The sequence below is a fragment of the Salmo salar genome, chromosome ssa24, assembly GCF_905237065.1.
Source record: "Salmo salar chromosome ssa24, Ssal_v3.1, whole genome shotgun sequence".
NCBI lineage: Eukaryota > Metazoa > Chordata > Actinopteri > Salmoniformes > Salmonidae > Salmo > Salmo salar.
In genome coordinates, this window is record NC_059465.1 from 25,978,514 (window position 1) to 25,992,900 (window position 14,387).

The following is a 14,387-nucleotide window of genomic DNA, read 5'->3' on the forward strand; positions in this document are numbered from 1 at the left end:
CTAATATTCTGTATTACACTCAAGTCCTATATGAGTAGCTGAGGCTGGGCTTGGTCGCTGCAGCTACTCCGTCTCCTCCTCGCGGTTCTACTAAGAGAACCAACGGAAGACTGACCCCCTGTGCTCTCCCCTTAACCAGGCTGGGGTACACAGACTGTACACCTTACTTAATTAGAGTCATTTGTTTGTTTATTTTACCGGGGAGCGATGCGTTATGGTCCTTCCTATATCAGGGACTCACAGGTTATAGGTCCTTCCTCCTTTGATGACGTTCCATTCAGTATGTCTGCAACTTTTCAGTTCTTTATGCAACATGTGCACTATATTCAGACCAGCTCCTTTATGGTCAACTAACATAGATCAGTCTTTCTATATATGGGCCTACTGTTCCACCATTACGTATTTAGTCTATAGGACAGTCCAGCCCTCCCTGGGGTTGATTTGAGGAATGTGTGTGCAGCAGTGGCTTGTTCAGTAGAACTCTGTGCTCAATGTGTGAAACTCCAGCTTGAGTTGATTGTATGAAACTCAAACCTGTACTCTGCGCTGTGTGTAAAAACCCCAGCCTTCAGAGAGCAGCTGCAGGGACCTTCACACAGGCTGCTCCCATTAGAATATGTTTAATACATTAGAGGAAGTTATGGACCAACCAGTAGTGTACTAGGATGTCGTTTGAAAAGAGATGACATGTTCATTTGAAGGTTGGCTGCTATTCACATTGTGCATCAGAAACATGTAGAGGGTAGAAAAGGATGTTTCAGGCATCTCTGTAAAATGTTGTTCTGGCACACCATTTCAAAAAAGAAAATACTTTAATATTTAGTAAAGACCTTTAATATTTAGAGAAGACGCTGGTGAAATGTGGCAGTAATATTACATATTACACTTTATAGGGCCCTCTATTTATATATAACCTGACATGTTTTAAAGATCAGCCTCTCTATTAAAGCCTTCATCACACAGCTTTCTGTGAATGTGAGGGTACATCTGGGCAACACATTGGCAGGGCACCCTCTGCAGAGACTGGTTCTAACGCCCAACAGTGGTCCACCCCAGCCCCAGCTTGGCATCTTTGATGGGAAAGCTGGGTGGGGACCAGCCTGGAAGACAGGCCCCTGTCCAGGACACCCAGAACCAGAGACTGGTAATAAAGAAGCTCAGTGAACAAATACTGTAATAGACCTTATGCAGGGAAGTTCCCTTTTTCGCCTGCATTGCCGCAGTCAGTGTTGTCTTTATTCAAAAGACGGCATTATTGATCTTCAACTGTATGCCTCTAGAGTCCCATCCTCTCTGTTATGTTGCAATGAATACAGCATCTGGAGTGGAGACGTGGAAGGCCTTTTTCAAATTTCAAAAATCTCCCTAAATCTTCTCCTAAATTCCTTAAACAGGTTTTATTGTTCTTAAAACAACAATCCCTCTGTAACAGACATAGGCATCAATTAACAAACAGTAAACGTGTGGTTATGAGGCTGTTCTGTTATTTCTGCATTATGGTTGCCAGGCCTCAGATTTTCCTCTCTTGTAATTACTGGATAAACGAACCAGTGGGTTCACATCTCACATTAACATAAAGCAGCGCAGCCAAAATCCTTAACTGCCACTCGAATTCTACCATTTGAACTGCATTTCACCCATTAATTTATACCACTCCTCGGTCTTACCATTAGATGTCAGTCCACTCCTTGCCTCCGTATTTGTTTAGCTTTGTTGTCACTGAATATTGTATAGAATGGATGTAAAATACAACAGAGAATCACCCTTCATTATACCCTTGTCGTACAACACACGTACACACTTGCATATATGCACTCACACATTCTCTCTTTCTCTCGCTTTCACTCAGAAACCAAAACACACATATACATTCTCATAAATACACACACGCACTGACACCAACACACACCAACACACCGACATTCGCGCACACACACATTAACTGATCCATATAAAATCACACATATGTCATTGATTGTTTTGGGAAAAACTGCCAGAGAGAGCTGTAAGTGTGAGAGTAGCCAGGTGTGCTCACCAGACATCTGTGTGAATGTTGGCCAATTAACATTTCAACTCAGACTACCAAAACAGGCAGTTTAAGGGCACAATACTAACCATCACATATGAGAATGTAAATACCTTGACTAGAAAGTGAGCTTGTAATATCCTTTCTTGATTCATGTATTTCTATAATAAAGCTACATTTCAATGTGCCCTGTATGGTAAAATCTATTAAGCCTACATAACGTAAAGGACATCATTCTCAAAAGGTTACGTCCCTAATTCAATTTACACGTATAGAAATAAAATAGTGTAAACTTCCTTGATATTTTTAGGTTGAAATTTCTCATAGGTTTATGATTAGATTCAGCTGAACTGGCGGTCGGTGGTGCCATGAAAACATTTGACACATATTGCCCCAGCTGAGAGGGGAAAACTGCTCATGAAAACAGATGTTTTATTATTACACTGTAGGGAAGGCTGCCAACTGCCATCAACTTTCTCTTGGCTAGAGAAGCTTGTTTTGTTGTTATTCGAAAAGTAAACTTTTCTTGTCCACCCAGAGTAGGTGTTACTATCCAACTGGGCACACACTGGTTGATTCAACGTTGTTTCCACGTCATTTCAATGAAATGACGTTGAACCAATTTGGAATAGAGGTTGAATTGACATTTGTGCCCAGTGGGATGTTGGTTTAATGTTGATTGTTAACGGGTTAGTTAACATAGTGTGTACAGCAGCCCGGGTGTGGGTCACATATGGTATGGTAGTACCAGCAGCCTGTTGAGATACTGTAACTAAGAGCCAACATGGAGGATACTAACGGACTAGTTTTACATTAGTCAAGGGTTGGTCCAAACCTTGCCTGTACCGTTAGAGTTCAGGTCAGGTCATCAACTGTCTGTGGCCGAGTAAATTCCTCTAGAAAACATGATCTCCCACAAAAGCCATTCAGCCTTGGTCTGAACAGTTACATGAGCAGGACTCATCCATAATTCCATAAGAGAAAGCAGGGCCTCGCATTACCTACATTTCTGCAATTCCAATTATAGCTCTAGTCTGGATCTGCCACACTAGCACAGAATCTCTGGAATGCTCAAAGGAAGGGACTGCACATGCATAGCCTGATTTTATTCCATGACAATGCACCTGCAGGACTACCACCCACTACAGATACTGTAGATGACAAACCAGCTCAATATGAGACTTTAGCACAGCAATGCAAAATAGGTTAGTGCTTTTAATGGTGTAATACAAAACATACAGATGTGAAGGGACAAATTTGTAAGGATGACAAAAGTTATACTGTAAGTCATTTTTTATATTTCTTGCAGAAATTAAGACTACATCGAATGGTTGGGATCTGTACAAGAAGGTGCGGGAAAACAGTAAGTCCTCAGTCAATAACCATACAGCATTGGACACCAGCAGGCTCTGGTACAGTGATAGTAGTAGTAGTAGAAGTAGCAGTAGTAGTAGTATTAGAAGTAGTAGTAGTAGTAGTATTAGAAGTAGAATTAGAAGTATAAGTAATAGTATAAGTAGTGTAGTAGTAGTAGTAGTAGTATTAGAAGTAGTAGTAGAAGTAAAAGTAGTGTGGTAGTAGAAGTATTGTATAGTAGTAGTAGTAGCAGTAGTAGTAGACATAGTAGTAGTAGTAGTAGTAGTAGTAGTAGTAGTAGTAGTAGTAGCAGTAATAGTAGAAGTCGTGTGGTATAAGTAGGGTGGTAGTAGTAGTGTAGTAGTAGTAGTAGTAATAGTATAAGTAGTGTAGTAGTAGTGTAGTAGTAGTAGAAGTAGTAGTAATAGTAGTAGTAGTAGTAGTAGTAGTAATAGTATAAGTAGTAGAAATAGTAGTAGTAGTAGTAGTAGTAGAAGCAGTAGTAGAGGTAGTAGTAGTAGTAGTAGTAGAAGTAGAAGTAGTGGTAGTGGAAGTAGTGTATAGTAGTAATAGTAGTAGAAGTAGTAGTAGTAGAAGTAGTAGTAGTAGTAGTAGTAGTAGTAGAAGTAGTGTGGTATAAGTAGGGCAGTAGTAGTAGTAGTAGTAGAAGTAGTAGTAGTAGTAATAGTAGAAGTAGTGTGGTATAAGTAGGGCAGTGGTAGTAGCAGTAGTAGTAGTAGTAGCAGTAGTAGTAGTATTAGAAGTAGTAGTAGTAGTAGTAGTAGCAGTAGTAGTAGTAGAAGTATAATTAGAAGTAATAGTATAAGTAGTGTAGTAGTAGTAGTAGTAGTATTAGAAGTAGTGTGGTAGTAGGAGTAGTGTATAGTAGTAGTAGTAGTAGCAGTAGTAGTAGACATAGTACTAGTAGTAGTAGTAGTAGTAGTAGCAGTAATAGTAGAAGTAGTGTGGTATAAGTAGGGTGGTAGTAGTAGTAGTGTAGTAGTAGTAGTAATAGTATAAGTAGTGTAGTATAAGTAATGTAGTAGTAGTGTAGTAGTAGAAGTAGTAGTAATAGTAGTAGTAGTAGGTGTAGTAGAAGCAGTAGTAGAGGTAGTAGTAGTAGTAGTAGTAGAAGTAGTAGTAAAAGTAGTGTAGTAGTAGTAGTATTAGAAGTAGTAGTAGAAGTAGTAGTAGTAGAAGTAGTAGTAGTAGTAGTAGTAGTAGTAGTAGTAGTAGTAGTAGTAGTAGTAGTAGTAGGTGTAGTAGCAGCAGCAGTGGTAGTAGTAGTAGTGGTAGTAGCAGCAGTGGTGGTAGTAGTAGTAGTGGCAGTAGTAGAGTAGTAGTAGTAGTGGTAGTAGTAGTAGTAGTAGTAGTGGTAGTAGCAGTAGTAGTAGTAGAAGTAGTAGTAGTAGTAGTAGTAGTAGTAGTAGTAGTAGTAGTAGTAATAGTAGAAGTAGTGTGGTATAAGTAGGGCAGTGGTAGTAGTAGTAGTAGTAGTAGTAGTAGTAGTAGTAGTAGAAGTAGTAGTAGTAGTAGTAGTAGTAGTAGTAGTAGTAGTAGTAATAATAGTAGAAGTAGTGTGGTATAAGTAGGGCAGTGGTAGTAGTAGTAGTAGTAGTAGAAGTAGCAGTAGTAATAATAGTAATAGTAGTAGTCGTAGTAGTAGTAGTCGTCGTCGTAGTACAGTAGTTGAAGTACTGTAGTAGTAGTAGTAGTAGTGTGTTGGATGGATGAAACTGGATCATTAGTGATATCACTGCCTATTGTCACGCGTACACCACATCTTTTACTGATCTTTTCATTCCTAGAAGTAAAAGTCCTGGTTTGTGATACTGAACATATCAGGGATATGAAAGCCAGTTGACTGTTGTTTCATGTAACTTCATTTAAGTTGTGTTGAACAGTGGAAACTGAGTTGAGGTAAGAGGTTGGGATGAGAGTGTGTATGTCACAGCAGGTTTTAGGTCAGCAGAAACATACTAATTGATCAATTTCTTATGTAAATGAGGTATAGAATTGTTGTTCTTGTATGATAAATACAAGTTGTAAGAGCACAATATTTCAAAACAAAACTAGCTTTCATTGGCTGTTTCATTTCAACCTAGTGTATGATATACAGATCAGTGTGTGTGTGTGTGTGTGTGTGTGTGTGTGTGTGTGTGTGTGTGTGTGTGTGTGTGTGTGTGTGTGTGTGTGTGTGTGTGCACGCACGTGCGTGTGCGTGTGAGTGAACATGTCATTTTTTATTTATTTAACAGCAATAATTAGCCTGCCAACTCAAATGAATTCTAAACTTACATTTAGACCACAATCACAAACCCACTTACGCACACACATGCACACGAGCATGCTCACACACACACACAGACAACACACACGCATGCACACACTGTTTGTGTGAACCATTTACTATTTTACCCTTGAGCCACAATACTCTCTGCTGAGGTAAAAAAAATATGTGTTTCTATCTGATCTTGATGGGAGAAACAGATCTGGATATGTTGGGGACAATTGAAGTGTAAGGCACATGGCAGTCATAGCATATTTTAGCCTGTGTTTAATCTCAGATTTCCCATAATTTTACAATCCTTCTCAATGTTTCCTAACAGTGACTCCTGTACAACAACATAAATATTGTGCGGGAAAAAAATGAATTTCCAAAATTAAGCAGTTTTTTTTCTTTTCCACAATTTCATTCTGTAAACATTGAAAAATGCAAATCAAGTCTCTTCAGTTCTCAACAAAACAACAACAACAACAAAATAACAATAACGGTTCCTTCTGCAAGGCTTGGCAGCCTCACTATGCAAATATTCTCAAATGGGCTCAGAGTAAAAGAGTATTTTTCCTTTACCTTAATTTTACTAGTCCATTTAATGTCTCTGTCAAAGGTCTGTGTTTTAGTTCCTAGTGGACAGAGTCGGGGGGGGGGGCTCGGGATGAGGCTGGTGAGGATGTTTAAAGGGTCGGGGGCATCAGATGAAGCTGAAGGGGTCAGTCTGTAAGGGGGCATCAGAACAGACTGGTCAGGGTGGTCTGCAACGGGCTCCTGCACTCGTGGACTTCCATGCTGCCCGAGACAGAGGTTAACACGGAGGTGACGGTGGGCATGGTGGGGTTGGTCAGGTCTGTCAGGGTGGTGGGGGTGCTGGAAGGACTCATGGAGGCGTTGGAGATATCGGAGGCGGGTCCGGAGGGCGTGCCCCCCTGCAGGGTGGAGCCGTCTGAGGTCTTGTCCACACCCGTGTTTTCCTGTCTCAGCAGGTTCCGCCGGAACTTGGCCCGAGCGTTCTGGAACCAGACCTGTGAACCACAGCAAGGCAACATCACAGCGAATATTAGCGATGGAACCGTGGGGAAAGGCAGTTTCAACTGGAATAACAGGCATGAAAAACAGAACGCAAAATGACTGCTTTGTTTTCTGGGAGCTTCAATAAAAGCGAAGCGATTTTTACAGAATTTTTGTTCAGAAACCTTTTTGTCACATTTTTTTCTTCAGTCCCCTAGATAATTTGCTGTGGTCTTTGTGGAAATCAATCGCTCTATGTTGTGATCCCCACTTCCCTTAATAAACCGTTCTTATCTGGAAATTGAAATAGAAAATGCTCCTTTGTTACTCGTTGGATTTCAAAATCCCATTATTCAATCATATTAGCTACCATCATAATACACTAGAACATTTAGACTTTTTGTTTTGTGTGTAGTTTTTCTCATTTTGTTGAATATCAGGAACAATATGGTGAAGGTGTGTGTCTAACCTGGAGTACACGCTTGGTGAGGCCAGTCTTCTGGGCTAGCTGCTTCAGGTCCTTGGCGTCTGGGTTGTGGTTTATGGCAAAGTAGGACTTCATGGTCCTCAGCTGGTGATGTTTGAAGGAGGTCCGCATGCGCTTGGTCTTCTGACTGGAGCTGTAAGAGTCCCTGTCCATAGAGTCTCCATCGTTCTCATTACAGCTGAGTGCTGAAGGACACCACACACACACACACACACACACACACACACACACACACACACACACACACACACACACACACACACACACACACACACACACACACACACACACACACACACACACACACACACACACAAGATGTTGTTTAGACCACATGAATATGGTGTCATTCAAGGACAAGTGAAGTTAAACATGACCATGTCATGTATTTTGCTGCATGATGTATTTTGAATTGATGAATTAAAATCACCAAAATGCTGGCTTGTATGCACCGCAGCTGGCTTTTAATGCAACGTTTTAAAATTGGTTTAGTAATGAAATGTTTGGTAGAGAGCGTGGCAATGAATACACACATCAAGGTAGAGCAATAAACACACGAAAAGCATAGGTATAATTAAACAGTGATTGTAAATTCAACCACAGCCTGACTATTAAACAGCAAAGTGTCTAATTAGGCTCTAACACACCCCACAGCACCATAATCAAAATAAGATGTTATATTTATAACATATTTCATTTATTTGTGATATTTAACAAATTGCACGTTTTTAGGCTTATATCCAAAAAGTGTTGTTGAATTCACATACATTAATCAGCATATTTCTAAACAAGTGATGCGAAAGTTTTGTTCCCTTTGTCAAGCACTCACACTATATGGTGTCATAGGTTACTGATTAAGTAAGACTTTGACAAATTAAAATATGTCAATTACTTTCTGGCTAGGGTTGTCAGGATTGTCTTTACATTTAGAGGTCTTCCGTTGTTAAATATGCATTGGCAGTTTGCAAAATAGAAATGCCAGTCTTCCTTGAAAACAGATGAATTGCGCTGAAGAAATAAGCACGCAATAAGTTGTTTTTGTTTTTTTACAAATACAATAATAGTCTTAACTTTAATAGTATAATAATTATTATTATTATTATTTGGTGTGGTTGTTGCCTTATTAATTGTAATTATGCTATAGCTTGCCCTTGATAATCGAATCGTGGATGCAAAAAGATGACATATTTCCCTGACAGTATTTTCTTGGCAAATGCTTAAGTGTTGCTATCTTTCATAACAGTTCAAACATATTCAATGCTGCATACGATAAATATTCGTCATTCACATTCCTCAGAATAACACTTAAGAGTTCAGACAACTAACCACAAACACCAGATATACAGAAACAATATTTATCTTTCGCAATTTTTCAAAAGCCATTGATAGGCTGATGTGAACGTTTCTAATAACATAGGGAATCATTTTTTGGTTTGTTTCTGCAGGACCACGACACATTCAGAACCGTATGAAATCTTTATTCAAACAAAACGTCGATTTCGTCCTTAAAAGGTTGTTAGGTGACTTCAGATGTTAACTTTAGTCAATACTTGAATGCGTTGTTTATTAATAGAGTAGGTTGATATTGTATGTTAGTCAGTGGCCCAATGGGTAGACAGTAGAGGGCAGTAGCCGCCCGAAGCACGCCCCATCCCCTTTTCATTTTATTTTTTATTTTACCTTTATTTAGCTTAGCAAGGCAGTTAAGAACAAATTCTTATTTTCGATGACGGCCTATGAACAGTGGGTCAACTGCCTTGTTCAGGCAGTTACCTTTTCCACGTTGGTGTTGTGAGGAATGCACTTTGGTTTACTGGATGAAAGTGTTGTTGCTCAAACAGATGACGAACCATGTGGAAAATCTTGATATGACCAAGTGATGTGTAGTCCTAAATAGAAAATACGTTTTAGGCTATATAGCCTAATTGAATAGACTAAAGTTAAATATCAGGTCCTTTCTCTACCTTTATAAATCCCTAATTCTACTATTGGCTTAATTTATGAAAGCTATTCCAGCACATGAAAAGAGTTTAACACAATAACTGACAGTCATGTTTAATTCTCAAGACCCAAACTTCAATCCGACATTTAGGCGCACCCTATTGAATGGCCTTCTTGGTGATATAAATGATGTTGCTGTTGCAACAACTGCTCTTCAGCCACAATCACTACTGGATAACTCGTCAAGTCTCATTGATATCTTGTAGTGCACACACATTCTGGCCCCGTCCCAGAACAACCGGCACCCGAGTGCGCAAACTCGAGCAGGGGAACTTTAGATGTCTATAGGGCCTGACAAGTGGAAAATGGCTACGGTGAAAGCCGGAACATCAAATAAATGTTTTAAAGAGGACAGGAGAAGAAAATGATAGATACATCTTTCTCCTGCCACACACAGTTCAATTGTAGTGGGAGGGATTTTGGATACATAACCTGCATCAATTTAGAAAACAACCTCTTTATAATTTCCTGGAAGAAACTATGTCAAACTGTTATGAATATTAGGTCTACATGAACACGGTCTTTAGTTTCTCCAGAACACAAATAAGCTAATGCAATACCACACTCCCTAGGCTATATAGGCTTTTATGATATATATATATATATAAAAGAGGAACGTCCATGGGGGTAAAAAGCAACTTTGTATGGTAAAATCAAAGAAGAGGCAACGTTTATTTTTGCTACGTGCTAGGCTTAAATCAATGAACTGAAAGAAGTTGTTGAAATATTCGTTGGAAAAAATATTGGTTGCAAAAGCAATATAGTCTATCATAACTTTCATATTTTTCGTGAGAGTTAATGATGGAACCAGGGGGGCGACATTTTTGGCACCTCTCTATTTGTTATGGTTGAGATATTTTTTTAATTGCAGAATGCAGGCAACCTCTGTAGGCCTATAAAAATGGTATTACAGTGAATATAGCTAACAGATTATTGAGAACAAGTAGGCTAGGCTACTCTGTTTCAATTATCGCATGAAGACTCACAGTCGTTGCACTCGATTGTTGTCCTGCGTTGTCAAAAGCGGGCCTTGGCAATAATTATAAATTGCACAGAGTAGTCATTTTGTCTTACGCAATGGACACTTTGTGAGGAGAGTGCTCATTGAATCAATGTAGAGTTATTACCGGCATTGTAGGCTGCTAAATCTGCTCCTGGCCCGGGACTTTTCCTTTTCCTGGGCCGCCCTTTATGCACACTCCCCACACCGTTGAAATAGGATAGTCCCAATGCGTTGGCAGGTCCCAGTCCTTTGTGAGAGGCTACATCCGCATGATTGAAATGTGTCTGATATTCCCCCTGTATGAGATTTTCAAAGTGCAGCCGACAGTACACCAGACTGTCTTTCATGCCAAAGTGGTCCCCAGTCGTTAGCATCTTGTTGCAGGATGTGCAGGTGAAACAGTTCAAGTGGTACACCAAGTCCCTGGCCCGCATCACCATCTCTGAGGCCGAGATCCCGAGGTGGCACCGGGCACATCTCTGGACCGAAAACCTTCTGCGGAGAGGACAGAACCTGCATGGTCAGTGCACGGACACATTTTGATCGGATGTAAAGTATCCATGTCAATTAGTAGCACATACAGTGGCATTTACAGTATGTGTGCACCAAGGCCTGCTCTGAAACAGAACAATGTAGCCTACAGTACTTTGAAACTCTCACACAGGCCATTTGTAATGCATTTTGTGCAAGGGCACTTCAATGTTTTGTCAAAGCTCAATATGGCCTCGCTGTAGGCTACATGAAAGCCTATGTGGTTGTAATACCAACATTTATAATTCGTGATGTGTGCAGGGGAAGACTCATTTTAGGGAAATCTGACTATAAATGTGCTTATTCTTCATAACCCAACACCTTTACTATTGAGAAATGTTTTAGCTCAGGTGTGCAGCACCATTTAGGGGATTGATGGAGTTACCTGTAATAATCTTCCTTGCAGTAGATACTTCCATCTTTACTGAAGCAGGTGAGCTCGGACTCGAGGTTGAGTTTACACTCGCAGCACTTGAGACAGCGCATGTGCCACTGTTTGTCCACTGCCAGCAGGTAGTAGCGGTCAGCGATCTTCCCGCCGCAGCCCGCGCACAAAGACACCCTGTCGCTGTTCATGCACGACATGTTCTAAAAGACAACCAAACAAACACAAACATGAAACACAGATAAACCACGTCATCAAACACCCATATCGAAATAATGTTTCATTTCCGCCCCAAGATATGCTGCCTTTAGGATATGCTTATTTTAGCCTATCAGACATTCTTTTTTTGTATGAACATACTGTCTGTTATTATGTCTGACTGAAAATATTACACCGAATAATACAGGCTTACGTTGACTATAAATTAACATAATTTTGAAGTTCACATCAATTAAAATGTCAGTTTATAGGCATATAGCTAAATGTATCCTATAGGCCTTACCATATCCTGTAATAAACATTTTGGACATTTAAAGCGAATCATCCAATAACAACAACAAACAACAAAGCACATGCTATGTACCCTTCGAAATAAAACGGCTTCACTCGCACTAAGATTTAGGATTACATAAATCATAATAGGATCAAAACACACTTACAAACCAACACACACACACACTTTATTTTGTTAATGTAATTTGGCTTAAAACTTTGTTTTGGCTACAACTGCCTACCAAGACAAAACAATGCGATATAATAATAATAACACATCAATTCTAGCATATAGTCGAAGAGATCAAAGATAAAACACCTTCCACCCACCCATAGTATAAAAAGTGAAAGCCAGTGTTATAATTCATTTATCATTTAACTCAAGTTACATTTTATCAACCGTTCTAGTCTAAAGCTATTTCCTAAAAGTCTATATGAATTGTACCCTTATATTTTAGGGTATATACCTCATTTTTGCACAAAGAATTTATGAATGTGCAATGTTGTTTGTACAAATTCAAAAGTATAAAATGATGAAATATCCATTTAATTATGATGTCGTTTAAATGTACAACATATCTAAGCAACGCATGCTTAAAAACACTTGGATGTGCATAATAAAAACACCCGTGATATTTGCTATTTACAGATTAGCATGTGAATATTAATTCATTAGCCTATTAGTAGACTACATTATTAGGTTACTCTAAAATGCTCTGTGACAGTGATTCAAAATAATTCCATAAGAATAAATAGGCTACATTGTTTAAGATAAAAAATAATAACAATAAACTCAAAAAGCAAGTTCTTTCTTAGTCCAACAAGTTTTAATAGCCTATCCCACGTCAAGTATTTTTAATATCCCAAGTATGATGTTACTGTTCTTACTGAATTTTTGCATTAACTTTTTGCTGATCATTATGATATTTGTACACAACTGCTCTCAACTCGCGATTGGAATCGCCCTAAGCGTGGTTGCTTGGTTGCCTACCGTTTCAGATTCTCCCATATCTATGGCCGAACTGATAGCTGCAGATTCGCTCTTTCTTCTCCGGTCCATTTCTTCCACAACAACGTGCATTTCGCCTCCGGGGAGGCCGTGGAAAAGCATAGTTGCCGGAGAGGGGATGATGTTATACGTGTTTTCCTCAAATCTGAAACCCAAGATTTCCATAAAACGCAAATCTATAGCCCGTGCATTGGCAGTCAGCTTCTTTCCCTTCTTGGTGTGACAAGGAAGGATTCCAGATCAGAAAAAAATATGATGCAAAAATGGACACGTGTTCTCCACGCTACGCATCATCTGCCAATGGAGATCATTATCTAAATCTCTGCATCTCTCTCTAATAACATAGAATTCATTCATTAAAGTGACGGAATCGTTTTACTAATGCTAATTAATTATATGCAGCATATAAATATATTATTGTATTATCATGCGAGAAGAAATGCCACTTGCAAAATAATTCCTAAGGAATGAAAAACGTACCAACTATCGAAGCCCTGCATGGGTCTGCTACTGCTCCCTTCTATTTCTTCAGAGGTATTTGGATTCAAACATTTTGCAGGGCATTAGTAAACGAATGAATTAGTCCTTTGCCGACCAATACTAACTCGATCAATGAACACTGCCACTGCTTCTATTGGAAATCATCAACTGTACCAACATGATTTCCACACGAATCGAAGGAAGATAAAAAATCAGAACACAACAGCGTCAATGAGCTTGTAGGAGCGTGAATGTCCATGTAGCTGCCTCCTTGTCAGTTTGTCATTGAACTCAAATTCAGTGTCCAAGTTGGCGTTAGAGCGGTATTGATTATATCGAACTCTATACACATGTAGCCTATGCTTTTCAAGAAAATCTAAAGATATAACTAGTTGGCAAAAAAATATGTTTGCATTTAGATCCTGTTGGAGGTCTGAGAGAAGCTGTTTTCCTTTAGCAGTTTTTTCGTTTAGCCAAGAAAGCTGCATGTGAGTAATCGAGGAGGAGGAATTGACTATACATTCAGTAAGAACGCAAGACTCGAGCAGGCAGCCCTATCACTGTTCCACTGTCTCTGGCCTTGCGATACACTCCGCGCCTTTTCTACAGGGACCCATACGTCACGTCCCACGATTTATGTTCATTGGTTGTTCAACATCGTCGAATTCTTATTTTACTGCTGCGGAAGAAGTATGCAGACTAGTAGCCTATTCTTTCTTTGGTTGCCCATGACATACTGCTTAGCCGCATCCTTTCTGTGTTGCATTTGACATGATATTTGAATACTTTTAGTGCTTATCTAGTCTAAAACAACGTGACAAGAAGAAGAAAAAGAAGAACACATTGATGGTGATCTGTTGGACCATTGTCACTGACGTTTCATGTATCTTTCCTTTTTCTTTCTCTCTATCTCTCTCTATCTCTATTTTTCACTCTCTCTATCTATCTATCTCTCTCGCTTTCTTCGATATATCTGTCAATATAGGCCTTACTGTAATTGTCTTTTCTTTTCTTCAGGCACATGGATCCATGTTCGACAAACAGACTTGACTTACCTAGTTAAATAAATGTTAAATTCAAATAAAATAAAATAAACCGGTTTTATTTAACATAAAATGTAACAAATCACACAGCCCTATACTATCTACTGTATCACCCTTTACTGAACCATCTGTTTCCTATAGAGCATGTCAGTCAATCTGGCGTCAGAGACACCATGACTTTATTCCATCAAAGGGACTCAATGCTGCGTCATGTAACCGGGACGCAGACACAAACAGACACCTGGTTACACAATATGCTGACAATTAGTCAATAATACCTATTCA

General features: G+C 39.3%; 1 protein-coding gene across 3 annotated transcripts; it reads right to left on the bottom strand.

Moving 5' to 3' along the window:
* Nucleotides 1-6,310: 6,310 nt before the first annotated feature.
* LOC106585441 (LIM/homeobox protein Lhx2) lies at nt 6,311-13,649 on the bottom strand. Of its 3 annotated transcripts, XM_014171639.2 has the most exons (6): nt 13,060-13,649; nt 12,562-12,724; nt 11,079-11,281; nt 10,287-10,657; nt 7,141-7,343; nt 6,311-6,685 (listed from the first exon to the last, which is right to left on the bottom strand). In XM_014171639.2, exons 2-6 carry the CDS (start codon nt 12,679-12,681, stop codon nt 6,395-6,397), a joined length of 1,188 nt encoding a protein of 395 aa, XP_014027114.1. In that variant the 5' UTR covers nt 12,682-12,724; nt 13,060-13,649; the 3' UTR covers nt 6,311-6,394. The 3 variants fall into 3 exon arrangements, with proteins under 3 accessions (XP_014027114.1, XP_014027113.1, XP_014027112.1); XM_014171638.2 differs by having other exon boundaries at nt 10,287-10,654; nt 12,562-13,649; XM_014171637.2 differs by having other exon boundaries at nt 12,562-13,649.
* Nucleotides 13,650-14,387: the final 738 nt, after the last annotated feature.

Excerpts from the sequence above, each read along its gene's own strand:
- LOC106585441 (XM_014171637.2), bottom strand. The coding sequence starts at position 12,744 with ATGGAAATCTTGGGTTTCAGATTTGAGGAAAACACGTATAACATCATC. Across the intron at positions 10,658-11,078 it reads TGCAAGGAAGATTATTACAG|AAGGTTTTCGGTCCAGAGAT; the intron begins GTAACTCCATCA and ends TCCTCTCCGCAG. Across the intron at positions 6,686-7,140 it reads TCACCAAGCGTGTACTCCAG|GTCTGGTTCCAGAACGCTCG; the intron begins GTTAGACACACA and ends TGTGGTTCACAG.